General features: G+C 39.3%; 2 protein-coding genes and 1 long non-coding RNA gene across 3 annotated transcripts; all 3 read right to left on the reverse strand.

The window, feature by feature from the left end:
• Positions 1-11,812: 11,812 nt before the first annotated feature.
• Positions 11,813-16,775, reverse strand: LOC124266031 (receptor-type tyrosine-protein phosphatase U-like). The gene is made up of 10 exons (XM_046700843.1): positions 16,642-16,775; positions 15,670-15,805; positions 15,292-15,417; positions 15,051-15,123; positions 14,743-14,780; positions 14,476-14,592; positions 13,976-14,122; positions 13,701-13,855; positions 13,186-13,321; positions 11,813-12,707 (listed from the first exon to the last, which is right to left on the reverse strand). Exons 2-10 carry the CDS (start codon positions 15,757-15,759, stop codon positions 12,636-12,638), a joined length of 954 nt encoding a protein of 317 aa, XP_046556799.1. The 5' UTR covers positions 15,760-15,805; positions 16,642-16,775; the 3' UTR covers positions 11,813-12,635.
• A 707-nt stretch (positions 16,776-17,482) lies between these two features.
• On the reverse strand, positions 17,483-18,546 carry LOC124266035. The gene is made up of 3 exons (XR_006895620.1): positions 18,476-18,546; positions 18,049-18,085; positions 17,483-17,569 (listed from the first exon to the last, which is right to left on the reverse strand). It is a non-coding gene; the product is annotated as an uncharacterized LOC124266035 (long non-coding RNA).
• Positions 18,547-19,780: 1,234 nt separating this feature from the next.
• Positions 19,781-26,521, reverse strand: LOC124266042. The gene is made up of 7 exons (XM_046700852.1): positions 26,509-26,521; positions 25,842-26,027; positions 25,442-25,627; positions 22,947-23,138; positions 20,779-20,851; positions 20,503-20,549; positions 19,781-20,149 (listed from the first exon to the last, which is right to left on the reverse strand). The coding sequence occupies exons 1-7, from the start codon at positions 26,519-26,521 to the stop codon at positions 19,869-19,871; spliced, it is 978 nt and encodes a 325-aa protein (XP_046556808.1). The 3' UTR covers positions 19,781-19,868.
• Positions 26,522-26,703: the final 182 nt, after the last annotated feature.

Consider the following 26,703-nt stretch of genomic DNA (forward strand, 5'->3'; position numbering starts at 1 on the left):
GCACTGGCTCCAGGAACAGTGTTCCTTTGCCCAACACACCACTTCGGCCCTTACTTCACCTAGACGGGTGGTTGAACTGGCCCGGTTCAATCAATCGGCTGGTCACGCCGAGCCCTGTGGTATGCATTTTTTGCTATGTCTTGACTCGGTACACTTGTTTTAAATACTATCTGTGTTCATAAAGTTATTTAATATTCTTGCCTAGAGCTCATGCCCAGAAGGCGGTGGCTCATGGGCCAATCTGGTTTATCCTCTGGATTAACTAGAGTATATCATTTCTGTAACCCTTTGGTGTCAGTTTGCTGGAACACCGCATACGTATGACATCGCTCTTGTTGGCGCTCCATGGTGGGCAGGGACCAGATTTGATGAACCAATATACAATTCACTATTAACAAAATAAAAAAAAAACCAAAACGGCAACTTTCCGAATCTGATTCTGAGCTTGACTCTGATGAAGATGATGTGGTTACTAAACTGCTATATTCTGAAAGGGATACTTGGCCACGCTTTCTTGTTCTGGAAGCAAAGGGTGACCGAACACTTGCTTCCTATTCACCATTTTTGTTAGAAAAGGGATTACAAGGTAAAGCAGGTGAGTTGAAAAACGTTACCAAATTACGGTCTGGAGGTCTTTTAGTTGAATGTGTCAGGAAATCGCAGGCAATTAACCTCATGACGTCAGCCAAATTAGCTGACATTCCAATTACATGTTCAGCACACAAGACCCTTAACTTTTCCAAAGGTCTCATCCGTGACAGAGACCGAAGTCTCGCAGATGAATCTGTTGAAGACATTGTATCTCAGCTTAGAAGTCAAGGTGTCCTTGAGGCCAAACAATTTACATATCGTAAAGATGATCGTGTATTCCCGTCCAACACATATCTTTTCACTTTTGACACCCCGGTTCTGCCAACTTCTATTAAGGTTGGATGTTTTTCCATGAGGGTGGATCTCTTTATCCCACGCCCTACTCGTTGTTTTAATTGTCAAAAGTTTGGCCATGGGCAAAATTCGTGTAGGAATAAGTTAGCTTGTTTCAGGTGTGGAGAACCTGATCATGATGGCAAAATATGTACAAACACTATCAAGTGCTTACATTGCAAAGGTGAACATATGGCATCTTCAACAGACTGTCCTGTGTGGAAATATGAAGCCACTGTACAGAAATTAAAAACTGAGAAACGACTCAGTTATGTCGATGCGAGGAAAGAAGCCAGACTACTTGCACCTGATCCAACACGTCCATCATATGCTTCAGCAGCCAAAAAGGTAGCAACTGCATCTATTCTCTGTCAGACGGACCTTACTTGGGTGAAATCTGAACATCCAAAATCCCTCTCAGAAATTGAACTAAATACAGTAAGTTCCAAACCGGCCACAGATCTAGATAATTCACCAATAAAGCAAAGAGGAACATCTTCAACACAAACAGAGTCAAATCAAAACAAATCGTCAAAATCTACTAAAGTGGACATAAAGAAAAAACAGATTCAATCTGACAGATTGCCAAAGGCATTGAAAGACACGGTGCAATTCCATAATAAATATGGATTGCTTGAAGATATGGATACTGAAGTAACCACATGTGTGAGCGCTGGTGGCCATACGCGTGGTCACTCACCCAAAAAGAAAGGTAGAGCATTATCTCCTGTTATTGCTCCTTAGATAATTACACCGCCATGAGCCATTCCCCTAATCTAGTACAATGGAATTGCAGAAGACTTAAAAATAACTTTAATGAACTACAGTTGTTAGTTCAAGACTTTAAACCGTCGGCAATATGTCTCCAAGAGACGTATCTTAAACATACTGATACATTTGATTTACGGCAGTATAGCTGTTATCATTCATTTTCTCCTCCAGGAGATAGAGCGACTGGGGGTTCGACTATATTGGTTAGATATAACATCATTCATAGTGATGTTCACCTGAATACCAATCTCCAAGCCATAGCTATTCGCCTCAGCCTGCACATTGCGTTTACTCTATGCTCTTTGTACATTCCACCCTCATCTGCCCTTCGACAAACTGATCTTCAGAATCTCTATGATCAGCTACCAAAGCCCTGTATCATCATGGGCGATTTGAACGGGCACAACCCTCTATGGGGAAGTACAAGTACAAACAATAAAGGCAAGATTATTGAGGATTTTATATCTGATAACAACTTGTGTGTTTTTAATGACGACTCAAACACTTATTTACATCCTGGTACGGGAACTTATTCTACACTTGATCTGTCCCTTGCTGATTCAAATGTCTACAACGAATTTGAATGGTATGTTCATGATGACCTTTGCGGAAGTGACCACTTCCCAACTGTCCTAAAATCAATCACACCAGATGATGACCCACCTTTATCACGATGGAATTTCAATAAGGCCAATTGGTCTTTGTATGGAACATTGTGTATGGAAAAATTAATGCCGGAAAATTTTATAAATGTATCAGATCCGATAGAGTTGTTTTCAGCTCAGTTAAATGCAATTGCTGACCAGTCAATTCCTAAGTCCTCTGTAATTCCTCACATTCGTAAACCATGGTTCAACAATGAATGTAAACAAGCAAGAAAGTGTAGGAAGAAAGCAGAAAAATACTTCCGCAGACATCTTACAGTTCATAACGTAAATAATGTTAAAATTACTAGTGCCAAGGCACGGCGAGCTTATAAACAAAAAAAACGCCAGTCTTGGAGGAAATATGTTTCCAACATTAATTCGAATTAATTCGCGCACACCCATGTCTAAGGTGTGGAATATGGTCCAGCGAATAAAAGGCAAAGGCTTCACGTCTTCTGTTAAACATCTTAAAGAAGGTGATAAATTGATAACTGGTAAGTGTGATATTGCCAATAAAATTGGTGAAACTCTTTCCAGAAATTCTTCATCATCAAATTATATCCCTGAATTTCAGAAATATAAAAATCGACAAGAAAAAAAAAGAATTAATTTTGACTCTAATAACGGTGAAGATTATAATGAAATATTTTCATTGCATGAGCTACGCACTGCTCTCGAGCAAGCTCATGATACTGCAACTGGTGAAGACAACATTCATTACCAGTTACTGAAACATTTGCCTGATTCATGTCTTTTGACACTTTTGGGAATATTTGACCATATTTGGATTTCAGGAAATTTTCCTCCTTCGTGGCACAATGCCATTATAATCCCCATACCAAAGCCTGGCAGGGATCATACAGATCCCTCCAATTACCGCCCTATATCGTTAACCAGTTGCGTTTGTAAAACCATGGAACGAATGGTAAACAATAGATTAGTCTGGTATTTGGAAACGAATAATCTTATCACAGATATTCAATGTGGTTTCCGAAAATACCGAAGTACTATTGATCATTTAGTACGACTAGAATCCTATGTTAAGAATGCTCTTGTAAATAAACAACACGTAGTATCAATTTTCTTCGATCTGGAGAAAGCATATGATACTACTTGGAAACACGGAATTTTCAAGGATTTACATGATTTCGGTTTGAGAGGTCGTTTACCTCTTACCTCAAGTCCGAGTGGGTTCAACCCTGTCTGATCATTATAATCAGGATCAGGGTGTCCCACAAGGCAGTATTTCGTCTGTCACTTTATTTAGTGTTAAAATAAATAGTCTTTCTAAAGTTTTAAATGATGCAGTTGATGGATCACTTTTCGTGGATGATTGTAATGTTTCTTGTTGTGGTAAAAATATGCATACAATAGAGAGGCAGTTACAATTATGTCTTAATACAATTCATAAATGGTGTCTTGAAAACGGCTTTAAATTTTCTAAATTAAAAAACTAATTGTCTACACTTCTGTAGAAAATATAAGCCTCATTAAGACCCAGAACTGTTTTTAAATGGCACTCCCATCAAAGTTGTAAAAGAGGCCAAATTCTTGGGTCTGATTTGGGACTCCCATTTAACCTTTCTTCCGCATATTAAATCCCTAAAAACTAAATGCCAGAAGGCACTCGATTTATTGAAAGTCGTGTCTAATTCAAGGTGGGGAAGGGATCAAGCTACGCTCCTACACCTTTACAGATCACTTGTCCGCTCGAAGCTTGATTATGGCTCAATCGTATATGGTGGAGCCTGTAAAAGCAATTTAAAACTCTTAGATTCAGTCCACCACCACGTCCTAAGACTTTGTCTTGGGTCCTTTAGAACCTCTCCCATTGATAGTCTATATGTTGAAGCAGATGAGCCTTCTCTTACACAACGCCGTATAACATTATCTCTACAATACATTACTAAACTATATTCTAGCGAGTCTAACCCTGCATTTAACTGTGTCTTTAATCCCCTCTATGAGGATATATACAACAAAAAACCTTCTATTGTTCCGCCTCTTGGGCACAGAATTAAGCCCTTTCTTTCTGCTGCTGGCATTGAGCTTGAAAATATAGCTCCTTCCCGTCTTCTTTCTTCTCCGCCTTGGCAACTGGTGAGGCCTGAAGTTGACCTAACTCTGACAAAGTTTAAGAAATCTGTAACTAATGAATTACAATATAAACAAGAATATAATCAATTAAAAACTAAATATAATACATACAAATCCTTATTTACTGATGGGTCCAAGGATGGTGGCGCAGTGGCATGTGCCACTGTCATTGGATCCCGAACAATATCTTCTAGAATACCGGATAACAGCTCTATTTTTACAGCAGAAGCAAACGCCATCTTAACAGCTCTTAAATATATTAATAAACACCGTAAATATAAACAATATATCATCTTTTCAGATTCTCTTTCGTGTCTTCAGGCTATTAAAATTCTTTCTTGCAAACATCCACTTTTATTAGAAATTATTGAATTGTACAATGAACTTGCTACTGGCCAATGCGACATCGTCTTTTGTTGGTTACCCAGCCACGTTGGCATTTCTGGGAACACGATGGCTAATATTGCTGCTAAGGCAGCACTCAACAAATCTGTGACACCACTTCTTATCCCAAACTCTGATTATAAAGCCAGCATTAGAACATACATCCGCGATCTAATGCAAAAGAAGTGGGACACCCAAGCAGGTATTAATAAATTACATGCAATAAAACCCTACATTGGTTACATCTACTTGGGTTGTCAGCCCAGATTTGAGGTCATTATGCGACGATGTCGCATTGGCCATACCAGATATACTCATGAATATTTATTGAAAGGCGAAGATCCTCCGTTTTGTATCCCTTGTGATGAAAGAATCACAGTCAAGCATGTCTTGCTTGACTGCATTGAATATTCCATCACAAGGGATATCTATTTCAAATCCAAAACTCTGAAGGATCTTTTTAATAATGTCAGTTCTCATTTAATTATTGCATTTTTAAAAAAAATTAGATTTGTTGACTGATTTGTAAATAGTTAAATATTTTATTGTTGGTAGTTTATATTAGTAACTGAGATTGTTAGTGGCTGTACCCTCAAAGGGGGTTGACGTAGCGTAAAATTATTGTCCCCCTGGTGGGGTACGTAAGTCCCACAACTTTCAAAGTTAATTTAAGTGTACCAGGTTTTTAATCGTAGAATATGTGTGCTTTTAATTTCTGGCTAGATTTCTCTTCTGTCGCCAATGGCTGAAGGGATGGTGTAAATCCAGCTAGGGTCCATGCAGGTAGCAAAAGTAATGTAAGTCCCCATGGGCCTTAGTATGGTGATCTACCCTCAGTTGTTGGCGATCTATAGCCAATTTTTACATTGTATTGTCTTCTTTAATTGGAATTTTTTAGCTTTGTTTGCTAGTTTTATATTTATCTCTGTGATTGTCTAGTATTTTTACTGTCCTTCGTCGGCAGGTTTTTATAATAACTATATATATTCTATTTCAATGTCAAATGTTCTCGTCACGATATAGCTGAAATATTGCCGATGTGACGTTAAATACTAACTCACTCACTCACTCACTAAGGTCAGCCTGTAGTGAGTGAGTGAGTTAGTTTTACGCTAGCCTCATCAATATTCCAGATATGTGGCCACGGTCTGTAAATATTCAAATCTGGACAACACAATCCGGTGGTCAACATCATGAGCATCGATCTACGCACTTTGGATATGATCACGTGTCAACCAAGCCCCGTTAGTCGCCTCTTACGTCAAGCTGAAGACCAATTCTTACCCGGATCTTCACGGATAAACCCCACACAATAACAAATCTACCCTTCTTGCTTAAACGTACAACTACGTCTTTTCGACATATGCATGTGCATACTAGCAGGGACAATGAGCATGAATTCATGTCGTCATGTCGATAAAACGTCAATGAAGAGAAAACAAATCACCGAGCCGAACAACATAATCTCTGGATCTTCCTTCTGCTCTACATGTAATACATGTATACTCATAGGAACAAATAAGGGAACACATGGAAGTACAAGTGATCCTTTATTATATATTTCCAGAATTCCACTCACATTGCAATACATACCTTGTGAAGGAACCTGGAAATGAATAAAGGAACACTTGTACTTTCATGTGTTCCCTTATTTGTTTCTATGAGTATATTTTCCAGAATCGTTTTCATTTATTTTGAATAATTACAAAGACAGATACGCCACTTGAAGGTATATTTTGAGATGTAATTTACCTGTAGAGCGTGACTGCCAGGAACACGAACACCAAGAAGGCCACAACCAGCACCACGCAGCTGATGACAAGGAGAATATCTGAATCAGATCACAATAAACATTATGTGTGTACCTTGCATGTTTGTCAGATGCAGCAAGTGAATTTTCAGAGATGAATTGCGTCCTTAAACTGAAGATCAGGTAATTTACGCCTTGTAAGCTAAATGTGAGCGTAACTATGAAGAGAGTTATTTGGGGTTTGTGAAACCCATGACCACGGTACAAGCCTCGAATCATGCAAACATCGGTACAAACATCATCATCTATAATGCATTCGATCACGAGAATCCCACTCGTGAAAAGGGACACTACTCTGCATAGCTTATTGAGAGGCGTCAGGCGACTGGGCAAAAGCTGTCCACAAACAGCAGTATGTTTTGTGTATTTCTAAAAGGGACTGAATTAGTCCCTGAGTGTAGCATATGCGTGAGTTAACCTTTAATTTCACGCCACTTTTAGCACTATTCCAGCAATATCACGGCAGGGGACACCAGAAATGGACTTCGCACATTGTACTCCTGTGGGGAATCGAACCCGGGTCTTCGGCGTGACAAGCGGACGAGTTCACTAGGCTACCCCATCGCTCTGTGTATCATATGAGCATTATGAGTAGATTGTCACGAATCCGTGACATATCTATCTGTGACTTACAATCAAATTCCCACGGAACAGACAATATGTAAAGAAAACCTGATGTTTAATTCACTGCTCATAAGGATAATGGGTACTCTGGTTCAATACAGACGCATGAACTGGCCAACTGATTTACACTTCCAGCAACGATGTTCGTAATTACATGATTACATGAATCGCGCCAGTGCACCAAAATGAGACATGCACGTATTGCATACATAGGATCAATAGTAATAAACTCAGAGGTCATGATGACCTTTATGAACTGTTCACTAACACACTTTCCGAAATGACTTTCCGGGCGACAAAGATATACTCGTTGTTCCCAAACTTAGTCTCCTCCTAAGTACCAAAGTTATATCTTGGCGTAAGCTTATCTTTACGGCCTGTCACTACGACCGATGTAAGATGTAAGGAGGTTCACGGGTTTCCAAGTTTTCTGGCCACGTTAAAAAAAACTCTGGGGCTTTACATTTAAAATAAATTAACAAAAATGAACAACATTGAGATACATACAAGAAAGAGGACGATATCACAAACATTTTGCTGTCTTTCTCGACACATTCTGTAGGTAACCTTTAAGCATAGTATTATGCTATTTGTGGTTATAGTTATAATTAGTTAATTAGTTATATTGTTAAGGATTTCAGCATTTCCAAGTAATGATTTGGGGTGTTGATTGGGAAAAAAACACAAGATTCACATACAGTCGAACACTGTTGTGTATTTTCTAGGTACGCCACAGCGGCAAATGACTAAATACCAGCTTTTGCTTCGAGACAATGGTACGTTCGTCACATCAAAATTCGAGACAATGGTGTTTGACTGCAACATACCCTTTACGTAGTAGACACAAGAGGTGATTAGGACGGACAACGTGTTGTTTGCGAGACAGATTTGGCCATTTGTCCTCTACTTGCCTTTGTTTTCCATGACGTCAGCAGTCCTCGAAGTGTCACAGCCGCGTTGTGTATCTGCCATCACAAAGGTTGCGTTAACGCATTCAGCAATAGCGTTACGGTCAATATGTATCAGACATAAACAGTAGTTCTTTAATATCTTTTTACAAGAGATCAGGTAAGATGCAGCTCAATGTTTGACGCAGCTGAGGCCATACTGAGGGATCACTTTGTGACTAGATATTAGACGCAACAACGGCCCTACAGAGGGATCACTTTGTGACTAGATATTAGACTAGAAAAGTCCGTGCAGAGGGATCACTTTGTGACTAGATATTAGACACAGCGAAGGCCATACAGAGGGATCACTTTGTGACAAGATATTAGACGCAGCAACAGCCCTAAAGAGGGATCGCTTAATGACTAGATATGAGACGCTGCTAAGGCAGTTGAGAGGGATCATTTTGTGACTAGATATTAGACGCAGCAAAGTCCGTACAGAGAGATCACTTTGTGACTAGATATTAGACATATAAATGTCCGTGCAGAAGGATCACTTTATGACTAGATATTTTACGTAGAAGGGTCCGTTCAGAGGGGATCACTTTGTGACTAGATATTAGACGTATAAAGGTCCGTAGTGAGGGATCACTTTGTGACAAGATATTAGACGCAGCAAAATCCGTACAGAGGGATCACTTAGTGACTATATATGAGACGCTGCTAAGGCAGTTGAGAGGGATCACTTTGTGACTAGATATTAGACGCAGCAAAGTCCGTACAGAGGGATCACTTTGTGACAAGATATTAAACGCAGCAAATTCCGTACGACAGGGATCACTTTGTGACAAGATATGAGAGGCAGCAAAGTCCGTACAGAGGGATCTTTGTGACTAGATATGAGAGGCAAAAGAAGTCCGTACAGAGGGATCACTTTGTGACAAGATATTAGATGTAGACAAGTCCGTGCAGAAAGATATTTAAGATAGAAAAGTCCGTACAGAGGGATCACTTTGTGACTAGATATTAGATGCGCAAAGCAAAAGTCCGTACAGAGGGATCACTTTGTGACAAGATATTAGATGAGACGCGTGCGAAGGCCCGTAAAGAGGGATCACTTTGTGACTAGATATTAGATCACTTTGTGACTAGATATTAGACGTAGAAATGTCCGTGCAGAAGGATCACTTTATGACTAGATATTTTACGTAGAAGGGTCCGTAAGGAGGGATCACTTAGTGACTAGATATTAGACATAGAAAAGTCCGTAGTGAGGGATCACTTTGTGACAAGATATGAGACGCAGCAAAGTCCGTACAGAGGGATCACTTAGTGACTAGATATGAGAGGCTGCTAAGGCAGTTGAGAGGGATCACTTTGTGACTAGATATTAGACGCAGCAACGTCCGTACAGAGGGATCACTTTGTGACTAGATGTTAGACGCAGCAAATTCCGTACAGAGGGATCACTTTGTGACAAGATATGAGAGGCAGCAAAGTCCCTACAGAGGGATCGCTTTGTGACTAGATATGAGAGGCAGCGGAGTCCGTACAGAAGGATCACTTTGTGACAAGATATTAGACGTAGAAAAGTCCGTGCAGAAGGATCACTTGATGGCAAGATATTTAAGGTAGAAAGGTCCGTACAGAGGGATCACTTTGTGACTAGATATTAGACGTAGAAAGGTCCGTAGTGAGGGATCACTTTGTGACAAGATATTAGACGCAGCAAAGTCCGTACAGAGGGATCACTTAGTGACTAGATATGAGACGCTACTAAGGCAGTTGCGAGGGATCACTTTGTGACTAGATATTAGACGCAGCAAAGTCCGTACAGAGGGATCACTTTGTGACAAGATATTAGACGTAGAAAAGTCCGTTCAGAAGGATCACTTTATGACTAGATATTTAACGTAGAAAGGTCCGTACAGAGGGATCACTTTGTGACTAGATATTAGACGTAGAAAAGTCCGTGCAGAGGGATCACTTTGGGACTAGATATTAGACGTAGAAAGGTCCGTAGTGAGGGATCACTTTGTGACAAGATATTAGACGCAGCAAAGTCCGTACAGAGGGATCACTTTGTGACTAGATATGAGAGGCTGCTAAGGCAGTTGAGAGGGATCACTTTGTGACTAGATATTAGAAAAAGTCCGTACAGGGGGGTCACTTTGACTCTAGACATTAACTCTAACTGTTGTTCAACACGACGTTTAATCCAGTACACTCATTCCCTGCGTGAAACATTATCAACTGCCACTTAGCTCAACCCTTTTCCACACAATATGCAAGGCTCTGTGATCTGCAAATATTGTTCTTTTGTAAATGTGATATTGGGTTTACGAGGAGGTAGGACAGATACTAGCGGTTACATACTGTCAGCAAAGAGACAAATACACAGGGAAGGGCTGCATCCAGAACAATTATGCCAATTTTTTTTTTGATTCAGACATTCGTACAAGCATTTGTATGTGCTATTTAGATAGGATTTCGCGTGTCGATGGGTTAGGTTTTGGTGTACATACATCGAACCACCTTGTATCCTTTCTGCTCAGTATTAAACAAGAGTAAGTTAGTCTCATACTTCTGCCATCCCTGATTGGTTTGTTATTTAACGCCGCACTCAGCAATATTCAAGCTATATAGCGGCGGCCTGTAAATTATCGAGTCTGGACCAGATAATCCAGTGATCAACATAATGAGCATCGATCTGCACAATTGAGATATTATGACATGTGTCAACCAAGTCAGCGAGTCTGACCACCCTACCGTTAGTCGGCTCTTACGACAAGCATGGGTTACTGAAGATTAATTCTAACCCGCATCTTCACGGGTTTCCCTGACATAGACGTGACGTAGATATGACCAAACGAACATGAGTATGGTGCTGTAAAACTACAATCTGAGAAAACAACGCAATGCATTGTACTGAATCAAAAGGGAATTCCTGAATCTTTATTAGTATACAATGCGAGGCAGAAAGCCTCGTCTGCAATCAAACATTGAGGAACGACACAAGACTTGATTCATAGTATTGAACGAGAATGGCATCCTCAAGTGACTGAGAGGACTCGATATTTAAGGCACTTGTGATTTTCAGATAACACTTATTTGCATTTTCAAAATGCTGAAGATGATAATTTACAATAGCGACAATCCGTATTGATCGATTTGTGTATTTGTTCATAAATGTTATCGTAAAACGACCTTCAGGGTAATGCAGGGGGTAATGAAAAAATATGAATGCAAACAAGGAAAAACAACAACAATTTTCTGTAACGCAAGTTTATCTGCAGATTATTCGTTTACAAAGCAATCATACATGACACGAGAAAATAAATGAGATTAGTTGCTGGAAAATAACATTCGCGCCCAAGGCACTCACTCAATTTGAAAGAAGATACAACAATCGGTCAAAGACATTATACATTTCTGTGGTTTTTAGCAAACATATATTTCTGTACTTACATACTTAAACCCGTGAAGGTCCGGGTTAAAATTGGTTTGCAGCAACCCATGCTTGTCGTAAGAGGCGACTAACGGGATCGGGTGGTCAGGCTCGCTCACCTGGTTGACACACGTTGCGTAGATTGCGTAGATCGATTCTCATGTTGTTGATCCCTGGATTGGCTGGTCCAGACTCGATTATTTACAGACCGCTGCCATATAGCTGGAAAATTGTTGAGTGCGGCGTAAAACTAAACTCGCTCACTCACTCACTTAAAGACACATATATGAGATAATCTCAAAGCATCTGTTACCGTTGAATCATTAAAGGTGAAAAGATATTGTTAACTTTCGAGGTCGTTGTATCCAAGCACGGATGTGTTACATGTTATGAATCATATTATAAACTAACCGTAAGAAGCCAACTTCAGTTTTAGGAGACTGCCTCTTAAGCGGTGACTGTATCAGTGAACAGTTCAGTATTAAAACAAGCTTCAGAAAACAAAGTTTACGTATACAACGTATTTTGTGAAACAAAATTGATAAAAAGTAGTAAAATGTTATTATGAAAATGTAAGAATATCTTGACCGCTATACATCAACAACTACGTATCTGAAATACTGTGTATGCATAACCATTGTGAAAATGTTTCAGAAATATTTTGACATAAATATAATACCTTTATTATTCCCTGCACATGCTAAAACTATCTTACCATTCACATGGTCAATTTTCAGTCAAAGGTTTGGAAGTAGATTTCGAATGTACAGAATTGTGAACAAGGAAGGTATTTCCTGTATGACTGGGATGTTTCTAAAAGATGAAAGTTACATAACAGTGGACAAGCAATAGTAAACCGAAGGTTGGAACAACAAACAGTGTTTTATATAATTTAGATGGAAAACAATACTTTTAATGAATGTGGTATTACACCGCGTTTAGAAATATTCCAATATATCGGTGCGTGTGACCAATTCCTCTTCAATTCCACATGTAACACTGAACACTGAATGAGCATATAAAGAGAATCGTGGTGTCCATCATTTGGTGGCGAATGTGTTTGTAGACTGCACCTGCTGGCAGGCCAACTCGTACAGGTATCTGTAGTCCTCCTGAATAACAAACAAGAGGATCGAAGAGAATTGTTTGCAATCCATGTCAGCATTTATAATTATTATACCTATCCATAGAAACATGAGAGTATTGATTTTAAAGGAACACGAAGCAGTTGATCGAGTCCTTGAATCACGTTTCGCACTGATCTGTGCTTTGTCAAAACCATACGCGTTCTTTACTTACCTTTGCATGGGCATGTGGCTGATATGATCGACGTGCAGAATACTTTCAACTGTTCTCGAGTACATGGTATCGTCGTTAATTTATAGTGAATTATTAACATCTCCTTAGGATATATATTGAACAGCATAACAAATTCTGCTTTGAGCAGATATTTGCAGTTTTTGTTTTCAGGAACCTGTTAAACGTCTATGATATGTTTTAATTCGGGCTTTCTTTCACGTCAAACCTACCGCCATGGTTTAACTGACATTGTGTTCAACATCTCCATCTGAACATATAAAGTATGCTCACCACACAGGTGATGGGTTGCCCATTTCTACACTGTATCTCCCTGACTGTCAAGTAGATGTCCACTTCCTTGTCCAGTCTCAGGCTGGTCAGCACACTGACTGCAGCAGCAAAGAGGCTGCACTTCCTGGGATCGTCTCTGGTGTATAGTATATTTGATAACAGTATATTTGATAATGGGCGCAAACATATTCATTATCTGTAAATCTTTATATTTCCTGTTGGGGCCCTGGCATGTTGGACAGTCATCAGGCAGACAGTTTATCGAAAACAACTATCTCGGTGTATCAGATGTCCAATAATGAATTATAATTCGTGTTGTTTTCATGGCGTCATGCAGAAACAAATGGCTACATGCACTGAAGGTGTAAACGTTGCCTGCATATGCTACGTGCACACCATCTACTGACTATTCAATATACCTGAGAGACGGAGTCACTTTCACCTGTCATAACTGATGGCCTATGAGCTTTCGAAACGTTTGTGTAACGGACATACATTCAAGAACAGCGACCTACCGACACTGGAGTATGACGGGATGGGGCCCACTGATGTGTTGACGTTCAGTCAGGATCTCTACGAGCATCAGGAGATTGGCTTTGTCAAAGTGACGTTCTGTAGATGGGGAGTTGAAGTTGTAGTTGACGATAGACGCCACACCTGATCCGCTGTCCTGTAACAAAGGAACCAAACCAACACATGATCAATCAACCATGTCCTGTGGGACAAAGTATATTAGTGGCTGTGGGTTGCCAAGAATAACGACACACCCGTGTTAAAGAATTGTCCATACCCAAAATGTCTGCATCGTCTTTGATTCGATGGTTAGTTTCATCCCCGTCACTCCTACAGAAACGTCATCAACGGAGTTCAAGGTCACGTGAAACTCTCCAAATGTCAACGACGTGCCAACGTCCTTTGGCATGGCATCAGAAGGATTCTAAGGATGAAGGTAAAATCAAATCTACAAGGAGATCCGTAATTCACAAGTGTCCATTAGGCTAACACTTACAAAACTAAGATATAGCTATAACATGTTATTTCATGTTGATCATGTCAGTGCGCAGTGGGAAGCGTAATTTTGATGCCATCTGTGGCAAGGATTTCTAATAATTATTGAAAGGACTTCGTTGTATGAATATCCATCGAGTTTTTCAGGGCCAAAGTATTGACACATTGTCAAATCTCTCAGACATAACAAGTGAACATATTGGTATTGATAAGCAATAAGGGTACCCGATAATTTCATTTCTCATGATATGCCTTGAGACCTAAAATGTACATTATTGTTACCTGGCTGATGGTGATGATGGTACCAGAACTGTTCCCGCATACCAGCTGCCATAGTTCTTCGGGAGAAGGCTCCTTAACCACTCCGATGTTGAGGAAGCCCTTCTTGTTGAAATACGACTTTGAAAGCAAATAATATATTTTCTTCATCCATACAATTGGCAGATTTGGATTTATTTCGTCCTGCATTTGCTGTAGATAATATGTATAACAAACAAAACAAAGAAAAGTAAACAAAATGATTGTAGAAATTATTCGCTCAATACATACCGGCAGAGGTGTTATATTGAAATTGAATAGATCATCACCTACAAAAGAAAACCATGTTAACATATTTCCTCAAGACATACTAGTAGAATATGTGTGAACGAAGGGAATGAAACAATAAACCCCGAAAACTTTGTATGAAAGTCCACACCAACATATTAACATAATCGTTCTTCAAGTAAATTGTCATTCCGTAAGAAGTTACTTTTGATGACACACTTGATACATTTTAGATTTTGACAAATATGTTTACCAAGATAATATTGTGTTAAAGGCTTTAGAATTTAGCTGCAAGGCATAATTTGTTGTACCATCTTCTTGTGTGGGATCTGGCTTTGCGTCAGTCTTCTGGTCTCTCTGGAGTGACATCATAACTTCCAAATTCTGGAATAAAATTAATATCCACATTCAGGACATATTCAAGTATTCGTTAAACTTTGATCCTACCGTAAGATACTTTGGTTTGTTAATTATTTTCTTTACATAAGTAAATTTGTTTAAAGAATCGTCACGTAACACTATAGATTTATCCCAAAACGTCACCAGAATCACCTCGTATTCCTCCTGGATTACGATGTTGCCTGCTTCCAACATAGCTGGCAGTTCTCTAGCCACTACCGGCGAATCCCTGCTGAAGAGTGCCTCGAGGACAGCCCAGTGGAGGAACTTATACTGTCCCTAGAACAAACACCAACACCAACAATACTACATGTGCCAGGAGAACCTTTTATTTATTTAGAAACACCCACAAACATTCGCAATACATTATATACTAATATGGATCAGATGGTTTATGCCCAGTGTGTATAGAACATCAGTGCAAAAGAACACCCAGTATTCCCCAGAAACCAATTCCATTTAGCATGAAGTACATGGAATGGAAGAATTCGTTTACTCAGTTCCTGTCTGGAGAAGTCATGCCTACTACACCTGTGTCTGCACCATGTTCATCCTCTGGTCCCTCATGTTGAGGACGACGATGAAGAAGTTCACTTTCTCCTCCACAAGCGCCTCATTCATCAAGATGTCAAGACCGATGAAAGTACCTGTCCGACCCACTCCAGCACTAGTGGACAAACAAACGTATTTCTGTACCACTGGTTGTGTTCCTATTTTAGACAACGTGTTAACCCAACAGCAGTATTACTCCTTCTTGTAACGTTTTGCGAAAGCAAACATTTATGGATGTTTACGTTTCGGTGTATATTCTTATTCCTTCACCTCATCCTCTTTATTTTGAGGAACAAGACATTTCAGAGAATGTTAACGTTTGTACTCCTTCATCAGGTGTAGGAGTAAGAATATATTCCGAAACGTACATGTAGTGTTCCTCAAAACAGAGAAGGTGACATCCATACATCTTTACCTTGTGTATTACTTCTAAATGCCGTTTAAAGAACTTACTTTTATTTAGATTTGAATATTAACAATATCTGTTGCAATAAAATTTGGTCCTCATGGGTTGAACCGATTATAGAAGCCTTAAGATTCGCCGATACTTCTTGGAACGTATTGCCTGCTTTGTCTGCCTTTTCTCCCACTATTGTCACACTATTAAAGGAATCGGAAGATTAGCCTAACTCACCCTATATCTCAACTAATGAGGTTACAAGATGTCCATGTTGCCGAGCTTTGTGATGTATTAATAGGATCCTTATTCAGTGAATATTAGAAGGAATTTAAGGACTTTATATAATCAAGTTGAGTCAATTTCTGGTCTTAACAACCAGCACCAAGACCATATGCATTAACACTACCAACAACCTTGATGGATCAACGTTTATCTTTCACATATTTCAGATAAATTATTTTTGGTGTTTTGGAATTTGTCAAACTGCATGCAATTTCTTTTATTTCGACATGGCAAACACATTGTAAAAAGCAAATACGATACAGTGATACCTGCAGTGGACAATTATTGGTCCTGCTTGTCCGTCATTTTGCTTGCTGCATATGTTGACATGTCTCCAGAAATTGACGAGAGAGGGCGCCGTGGGAACTCCATGGTCTGGCCACGAGGTGTAGTGGTACTGGGTCACTTCACGCCGAGTGTCCTCCTGAAAATATGCCACTTATAAAAACTGAAAGATGACAATAGGAAAGGTGACGCAATGGCGATAACTCAATCTGTTGTAATCCCTTCAAGGTATTGAACATCTATGAACAGCTGAGTTTATACTAATTTTCTCAGGGGCATCCTGAGTCAGTCGACGAACGAACTGATAATAATTCATGGTTTGTCGACAGCATACCAGTGTTCTTTGATTTGACCGAAATATTCAAACGTCTCAGACGTACGTCTCTTTAGCATGGGTACCACCCTGGTTATGTCTACACGTGACATTAGACTCTCCCTTACCAGAGAGATTTGGACTTTGACTATCAAACGTACCTTACGGTGATGCAGCAAGAAGATGCGAACTGTGTAGTAGTGCACGTTCTATAGACTTCTCCTGTGTCACAGTGATGTTTCCATAACTACCACGTTCTCCTTTCCTAGCCAATACATGTGGCACTTGTGCTGAAACGAAAGTAACACTTCATTCAAAGATATCCAATTGCACCACATAGTATATTATTATTGACTGTATTTAATGAGGGTATCAAATCATAGTAGTTGTAGAACTAATAGCGTTTGGATACGTATCAGAATTGTTTTGATGGCTGTTCTTTGTTGAAACATATTGTTAATTGCCTCTTCCTTGAACGTAACGCATAATTTCTCCACGCACCTGGCCATCTTCCAGTAGATTGGTGACCATGACGATCTCCCGAGATCCCTCCTGCCAGACCATACTCCAAAAGTCTACAGCCGTCGAGTTCAGGGGACCTGTGAATCATTGTTGGTATGTGAGTGTGTGTCGTTATATATCGTTCTTACCAACATTCCAGTAATACCAAAACGGTGGACACAAGAAATGGTCTTCTGCAACACCACATGGATATCCAACCGTCTCATCATAATTTACATGAAACTGTATGTCTATACACAACATTTCCAAGTTAAAAGAAACTATATTTTAGATGACATCCAATGCGTGGGCATACAGGTGTTTGGGTTACACATCGGTCACACAGTATTTCAGATTCAAGTAAGAAGCAAGCAAAACCACCAGCATGGGTATGATTCGAGCAGGCCCGGGGTTTAGGATCAATCTTGAAGTTGAAACCAGGAAAATAAGTCTGTGAGTCTTCAGGGATGGATATTGTAGCGTGTCAGACTGCTGTGTCTCCTGTATCCTATGTGATGTGGATGACTAATTATTTTAACTTTGACAACACATATGGCAAATAGAACTTTATACTTACCTTGCGCAGCTATGAATTTCAGAGGACTTTTAAAGCCCTGGAAAAAAACCCCAATGTATTCTATCAAAGTTCATGATTTCTGTCTGTTTGTTTGTTGTTTAACGCCGCACTATTCAATATACTATAACAATATTCCATCGAAATGGCGACAGTCTATAAATAATCGAGTCTGGGACAGACAATCCAGTGATCAACAGCATGGGAACTGGAGAACGCATTTGGGATACGATGACATGTGTCAACCAAGTCAGCGAGTCTGACTACCCGATTCAGTGGATTCTAACTGGGATCGTCACGGCTTGTTTATGAATGAAACACAATGAAAGCTTATGAGCTTGGTTTAAATGGCGGATATATAATACGTATAAACGTAATATAATCATGTTTTTGTTATATCATATTTATGCTCTTGCCTCTCTCTACATACGTGTATGTACGATGCGTTGATATAATCTGCCCCACTTTCGCTCTGTAAGTGCACCCGAGTATCGTCATCTGTTGATGATACGTGACAAATCGAAAGTGGTGCATACGAATGATAACATTGTAACGTATGTTATGTATTAACATGTACTGTACCACAGTCACTTTGGCCGAATGGAAAGGGTGAGTGAGTTACTTTGGTTTTTCCAGCAATGTCATGGCAGGGGACACCGGTAATGTGCTTCAGACATTGCACTCATGAGGGGAATCAACCCGCCTCTTCAGCGTGACGAGCGAACGCTTTATCCACTTGGCTACCCCACCGTCCCCATACCCGTAGGAATGTGTTGTCAAAACGATTGACGATTATCTAACTATTCATCATACGCATATGCTTATGAATACCTCCCAAATGATATACAAGATGTGTATGAAAATCTTAGGTATGCTGTCCCAACGGTTGGGCCATCACAAACACTTGAAAAGGCAAGTCAAGCATTCGCCAAGTCATATGACGATTTTGTTTTACAATATATCATCATTACATCCATGCATATATATCTTTTATGTTAGAGAATCCAACACGATATAACCGATCCCTGCTGTTTCTTAAGAACTTAAGACAAATGATGTTACATGCAAATAGTTTGTTGTAGCGGTTCTTGTGGAGATTTTCCTCTCTCGCTGCCGTCTCATATGTATGAGTGTTCCTCAGGCCGGCCGGTAACATCTGAAAGAGAGCGGCAGTCATATAAATAGTATTACGTTTTTAAGCATAAACGATAAGTGTTTACATTCTGCAGCAGCGTATGGCATCTTGACGTAATGCTACTTCCACTGGAAATTAGGGTCCATGCAGGAAGCAAATGTACTGTAAGTCCCCATGGTCGCTAGTATGGTGATCTACCTTCAGTTGTTGGCAATCTATAGCCGGTTTATATATTGTATTGCCATTTAAAAGTAACATATTTTAGATTTTATTACTAGTCTTAAATTTTTCCCTCTGATAATCTAGTAGTTTTACTGTCCTTTGTCGACAGGTGTTTTATAATGTAATTGTGTTTATTGTTAATTTATAACTTTTTAAGTCACAATATGGCTGAAATATTGCCGATGTGACTATAAATTTGAACTCACTCACTCCACTGGAAATTTGTTTTTCCAGACTCCAGAGAATACAGATCCTACTACATTTGTTTAGTTGAGTCCAATCTGGGATTTATACCCACACTGTCTGACAGAATGGATTAGATGGCTGACTTTGTGTGCTGGCGATTACGTGCCTTACTCTGAGAGTGTGGGTTCGAATCCCGGATGGGACTCAACCCATCAAAGGTACTAGAATCTGTATTTTGCTGAGAAAGTGTAATCCTATATTTAACACCTGTTACGTTTGATCAATATCTAAATTGCCTTGTGTATCCATAAGATGAAACTGGGAAGGTACTTGCCGCGTACTCCGTGGCGTTGTTAGCATCCAGCTTCTCTCTGATGTAGCTGGGGAGATTCGCCACACTAACAGCACTAGGGATGTGGCTCTGGAGGGATCCGTTAAGAGACGCAGATTTTTCCTCCGGGTAAGTAGGTAGTGCCACACTTTTGAACTCATTAAGATCAAACACTGTTGAGTTCGGCTGTTCGACTTCATCCATCTTAATTGCTTGATTCCTCACGGCAGCTGATTGATCATTCATGCATTACATGAATATCAAGTTCTCGTACAACTCTCAACCAACTATCAGTAGATGTTATATATTATGTATTTTTACGAGCCAATATGCACATGTTGACCCATATTAGCCACAACAGTTTGTCGTTGATGATGCCAATATGCCAATACCATTTTGTATGCTATACTTATGATTTTAGTTATATCAGGTCCCTTCTCGTGCCCTTGGCACTCACTCACCCAAACTCATGCACACACGCACGCACGCACTCACTCACTCACTCACGCACCCACCCACCGATCATGCTCGCTCACTCGACAACCAACACACTCACTCGGTATGTAATACATTGCTCGGTTACCTCTGGCTTCTGCATCCTTTGGGTTATACCTTTTTTTAATTCCATTTCTGAAAAGTATAGAGATCGGTAATGCATACACAAGTGCTCCAAATGACTAACAGTTTTGGGTGAACCCTTGTGTCAATATTTACAGACAAATTAGAATACGATAAATACGAATTTTAATGACACTCGTGAAATTGAAACAGCGGTGTCATATTAACTTGTCCTTGCCTGTGACAAAACAAAATGTGAATACGACGTGATGGTGTTATCAGTAGACACAGATGGGTTTACCTGCAGACAACTGCCACTACGACGATAATCAGCAGCAGCACGACCACTCCCACTACTGCACCAATCATCGTCCCTGAAATTCACCAAACTGGAAGTTCTTGAAAGCAACTGGGTGACATGAAACAACTATTACGTGACTTACTTTACTGACATCGCTCATACATATTGATTAAAACACTTTGCTTCCTACCTCTTGCATGGATGTAAATTGATCTGCTCGTTGAAATGTTTAGTAAGCTGTTTGGGTATATCTTAAATTACAAACGTCCTCACGGAAATATAATGTTTTTTGGAGTTTATTTCGTAGTTTTGAACACAACTAAAGTTTCATTGTTAAATATTCTCTGACTATCGTTTTTCACATTTTTTTGTTTTCAACACTTTTCGTAAAATCATCCGAAATAGATGAGTTTTACAGGAGAGCAAATGGTGTCATTTGTACCCCTTGAAATTTCGTCAAAGTTAAAATGTACATTTCTGATGCAAGCTATGGTATGCAAATGAGATGTAATCTCCATAGGTTCGCGTAAATAAGATATTTTATGCATAATGTTATATACCATTCATCCTTCATTTCTAATAAATCTTAATTGACACACAAAATAATTGATTTAGGGATTTCCTCATTACATGTTTCATATATTTAACAATGACACTTATTGAAAGTTGACTATTTTTATTTTTACGAGTTGATAGCTTGGATTGTCAATTGCACAATCGCTATGGCAACACAATCGCTATAGCAACACAATCGCTTCCCGTCAAAACAGTGCTGCAGGTAGTTGTTACCACCCACTTCTTGATAGTGACGTAAGTTATAGCATGTTTCTATTTTATTGAAAATATACAATCTTTTTACCTGTAAAATGGTATTTTGAATGATGAATAGCGGATCAACTTAAAAGACCTAGTTGGGACAAAACATAGTTGTTTTCATATTTGTTAAAACGACCTATTTTAATGAAGTAATAAACAAAGAAACTCCCGAAACAATTTTATTTCTACTTCCGTGAGTACTTTACACCTCCACCCCCTGCTTGACTGTGTTGAATTCTCCATCATAAGGGATACATATTTCAATATCAAAACAGTAAAGGACCTTTTTAATAAAGTTAATTATCATTTAATCATTGATTTTTTAAAAGAGATAGATTTGTTACATGAATTTTGATATATGTTTTGTAAATAGAGAAAGTTATTCAATTGGTAGTTCAGATTATCAACTTAGATTGTTGGTGGCTGTATCCTCAAAGGGAGTTGAAGTAGCGTAAAATTATTGTCCTCCTGAGAGGGTACGTAAGTCCCAAAATTGTCAAAGTCAATCTTGCTCAACCATACTTTTTAATCGTAGTATATTTGTTCCTTTAAAATTCGGCTAAACTTTTCCTACAATCGCCAGCGGCTGAAGAGATGGTGTAAGTCCAACTAAGGTCCATGCAGGTAGCAAAGGTACTGTAAGTCCCCGTGGACCCTAGTATGATCAACTACCTTCAGATGCTGGCGATCTATAGCCCGTGTTTTAAATTGTACAGTCTTCTTCAATTAAAATGCTTTAGATTTACATTCTAGTTTTATATTCATATCTGTGATACTCTAGGATTTTTACTGTCCATCTTCGACAGGTTTAACTCTTCACAACATTTTTATATTGTATGCATTGTTTTTGTCACGATATGGCTGAAATATTGCCGATGTGACGTTAAATATTAACTCACTTACTCACTCACACCTCCACCCGCAGGGGCGGATACAACTTTTTGGGAAAGGGGAAGGGGAGGGTGCACACTCTTGAGAAAAGGGAGGGTGCACACTTCATTTTCACCCGTTTTCACGGGTCATTTAATAAACTTTCAGGACAAAAGCAGGGGTGGCACATGCAACTTAAGAACTTCATGAATATGTACACTATTTAATTAAGTTCCATGTTATAATTAAGTAACATTAACAAAGTGGAAGAAACACTAAGCGCCACGCTACTAATAAACAACATCCTCGTGCAGTCTTAGTAGACATGTCATGAGCAAATAGATTCTCCAAGACAGCATATTTTCATTGACAGATGCAATGTCAAATTTCAACTCATGAGATCATATATTTTGGATGCGACATGTTGTGCCCGCCCAAATTATTCACTCAGTTTGCATTTTGCCTATCAGTATTTCATTTACCTGTATCTGCAACAGCAGGTTGTGTCGTTGGTTTTGTTTGCGACGTTGTTGAGGTCTCTGTTGGAACTGGTGCAGCGGTGCTTGTTTGGGATGATGTCGTGGGCTTGGTCGTTGTTATGGACGTGGTGGTGGTTGTTGACTCTCCTGTATTGGACATAGTAGACATGGTAGAGGACGTTACTATCGGGTCAGCTAAAGAAAACCAGAAATGCATTTCCATATGTTGTATGAACCTTGAATTGGACGTAAGGATATCTTAATACCACAAATGTATCTGAAATGAAACGTAATTGCATCAAAACAGAAACGAAACGCTTCGCCTTTGATTTAAATATCAGGGTACCGTTCCTCAAAGCAATCGTAGCGTTAAGGTGATCGTAACTCCTATGCTTTAACATAGACTTACGACAGTCGTACCGCTACGATCGCTTTGTGGAACGGGCCCCAAGTCAGTTGAAGATGACAACCGCACAGAAGTTTGATGGATTTCCTCTTAAATATCTCCGAGAGCCATCGAAATGTGGTACAAGAACATTGTCTTGAATGTCAGTGATGTACCGTCGCCCATTCAGATTTTGTGTGAACGTGAAACGGTCAAGTTTACAGTCATATGATGGGAAACACTACACCATAAAATGAATCCAAGGATTACTTGCTCCAAGATACTCCGTTGTGCAAGTTTAAAGTGTTTCTGCGGTGTTAGTCACGAGCTCGACCATCAGTCATGAACGACGAAATCCACTTTCGTCTCACCAGTGGATCCTTCCCCCCTGACGTCAGTGGCATCGAGCTTACACCAAGTTAGTCATAACTGCTGTGAGCTCTGGGGATAACAACGTGCGTCTGATAGGTTGTCTGGCTCTATACCCTGCCGAAGTTAGGTAGTTTTGGACCAATCTGATGGACAAACGACGATGTGGAAGCCACTCTGATTTAACTACGCCACTTGACAAAACGGGTAATGTCTTGGGATTCTGAGAATGCCTGTATCCTCCCTATGAGTTGTGACTCGCGGTCGTCGTGAAAGCTGACGGAACATAACATCCTTAGTTTGCTGATGTTTTCTGGCCAGTCGGCTGATGACAACTTAACCATCATCTACTGACAAGCCCTGAACGACATGTTAGCATTCAGTATACCAGTAACTTGCCATCTGTGAGAAGTTGTCTGTTAAGGAGGCCCTATATGTGTTTATCAACAATGGCATCAATTCATTTTCCAGGTGTAACAACAGTTTACTGAAACTTGACATTTACTTAATGACAGGTGATGCGCGTAATGCTCGCCTTAGACTGGAACACGTGCATAACTAAATTAATGTATTGTACGCCCGATGAGTCAAAATACTCATTCAAACAAACATAATTATGATATGAATATAAATTGACATATGGGAGTTAAAAATCACAGGTGTTGCGGTACTTTTACCATGTGTATAGTTAAACGCGAACGATACGTTACGCCGTTACGCATACGGGTACTGATTTAGACATTAGTTCCGTTGAAGATACAAACGTGCATATGAAGGTGAAGGTATTTCGTGTAGTCACGGCATCGTAGGCCTGTGCTATGCTTTATATTATGAATTCTAATGGTATCGAAGAACGAAATGAGTAAAGTGAGCGAAGGAGTTACAACGTATAGTCACATTGACTTTATTTCAGCACCATCCTGACTAAACAAGTTATAAGTGATATACATTTTAATTATACAAACCTGTCGACAAAGGCCAGTATAAGTAACTAGAAAATCACAGAAACAGTATTGAAAATCTCTAAATATCTCTACAATTTAAGTTATATTTAGAACAATACAAATTACAAACGTTCTATGCATCGCCAGAAACTGAAGGTAAATCACCATACTAGGGACCATGGGGAAGTACAGTACTGACAGATTTACACGTTCCCTTAAGCCGTTGACACATAAATTGAAATCAAAACTATTCTACGTTATGAATGCTGATAGACTTATACGTAGGCTGAAAGAGGACCATAATTTTACAATGCTTCAAACTCTGTGTGGATACAGCCACTAACAATATCAGGTATTAATATAAACTACAAACTATAAAGCATATACTTGTTTAAAAAACAGGTTTCAAATTTTATGAAACAATTCAATTTCTTATAACAATCCAATAATTAAATGAGAATTGACATTATGGAAAAGATCCTTCACTGTTTTTACAATGAAATATATATCCTTTGTGATTGAAAAATATGAACAAAATAATGTATCGTCATTGACTAAATACATGTACATAAAACTTCTACCGTATATTTCCATAGATTCAGCATCATCGCACCTTCTGTAGGTTGGCGATTTGGTGGTACATTTGCTGGAATCAGCAATATATCTCTCCTTGTCAAGATTATTTTGTAGTTTTGGAATCAAGTACAAAAGAGGAATGGGCATGTCTTCAGGTGTAATAGTCAAGACAAACGCTGATAGCGCTGATGAATGGTTTAGGCAAATACATATATTTCTAGTACCGTATATTTCCACCTCGCAGAAACTCAGATTCAGCATGCTAGCTGTAGGTTGGCGATATATCCGGAGATGGATCCCCGTCAGGGGTACATCACACTCCAGGGTGTACTCTGCTTCCCACATGTAGGAAGAGTTCGCGATGTGACATATTCTTCCATCTACAGACACATGTATGTCATCCTGTTGATCTGGAATATGTTGAGAAGAATGAACCAAATACCTTACACTAAATACAGATTCGGGTGTTTTTAGCATTGCTGTAACATAATAGCTGGTCAATTAATGTTTAAGATGTCTCATATAAAGTACTTGTCTGATATAAAGACCTTGTCAGTATTAGTACTATTAATTTTGTCCGTATTAGTACGCATTCGTTATTTTGTGTTTCTGATGACACGATACCTTCCCAGAATATCTTGATCCTGGTAACTGTCCTGCTCTGTGTAAACTCCGCCTCCCATGCTGGGTATAAGGACGAGACTGATGCACACGGTCCTGACGTCACACCATCAGTAACCCAGGATGCCTGTCCAGTGATGGTGTAAGACTTGTTGTCCCCAGATGTAAAGTTACTCGCTGCTATATTATCTGTAATAATAAACAGTATCATTATCCGTGGTATGATAAGTTCATCACATTCCAATATGGTGATTCAGGTTGGAATAACTGTACGTACTGCATGTAGAATCCAGAAAATGTTCTTTTACTTCGGCTTGTCATCACGAGTTGTTTAAAACGTTCCAGTATCTTGCATCAGCTTTCAGCATTAGTCTATTGTTATATCTTCATCTCAATCAGATTGGACACTATTGTATCGTTTTCTGCACTACATTCTTTATATTGTGTTGCTACTACTTACACTTAATTTAATTTAAAGTAAAAACGTAATATCTACACATGAACCTAATGTGCTAACATAAACACTAAACTAATTGCAATGCGATTTAAATGTACATGATGTCTTATTGTGCATCATTGACAAACATATTCCGTTCGCAGTTATGGGCAACATATTAAATAAATAGGTAACTGAAAAGCAGGTGTAAATTGTAATCCTGACCTGCCTTACCTGTAACAGCCATAATCAAAACATCGATATCAACGTTACCTGCGGTACAGTTCTGGGTGCAGCTGGGGTCTTGGCCGGGCACTGTAACACACATAGGCTTTGGGTTAACATGTGAATATGGAATGGTACATCAGTCCATAAAATGGTCATTCATTGATTTCAAGGCACGTCGGTGAACGTACAGTGTATGTTTAT

This window comes from Haliotis rubra, unplaced genomic scaffold (genome assembly GCF_003918875.1).
Source record: "Haliotis rubra isolate DU_JTF1 unplaced genomic scaffold, ASM391887v1 Scf1229, whole genome shotgun sequence".
In the NCBI taxonomy this organism is placed as follows: Eukaryota; Metazoa; Mollusca; class Gastropoda; order Lepetellida; family Haliotidae; genus Haliotis; species Haliotis rubra.

What these genes read in the sequence shown, in the direction of transcription:
- LOC124266042 (XM_046700852.1), bottom strand. An exon ending in GATCAAGATATTCTGGGAAG is followed by an intron (nt 25,628 to 25,841) that starts GTATCGTGTCAT and finishes AACATATTCCAG; the next exon opens with ATCAACAGGATGACATACAT. An exon ending in AAAGGATGCAGAAGCCAGAG is followed by an intron (nt 20,150 to 20,502) that starts GTAACCGAGCAA and finishes ATGATCAATCAG; the next exon opens with CTGCCGTGAGGAATCAAGCA.
- LOC124266031 (XM_046700843.1), bottom strand. Translation starts at nt 15,759, where the DNA reads ATGAATGAGGCGCTTGTGGAGGAGAAAGTGAACTTCTTCATCGTCGTC. An exon ending in TGAACATGGTGCAGACACAG is followed by an intron (nt 15,418 to 15,669) that starts GTGTAGTAGGCA and finishes TGTTTGTTCTAG; the next exon opens with GGACAGTATAAGTTCCTCCA. An exon ending in GGCAACCCATCACCTGTGTG is followed by an intron (nt 12,708 to 13,185) that starts GTGAGCATACTT and finishes TTTGTTATTCAG; the next exon opens with GAGGACTACAGATACCTGTA.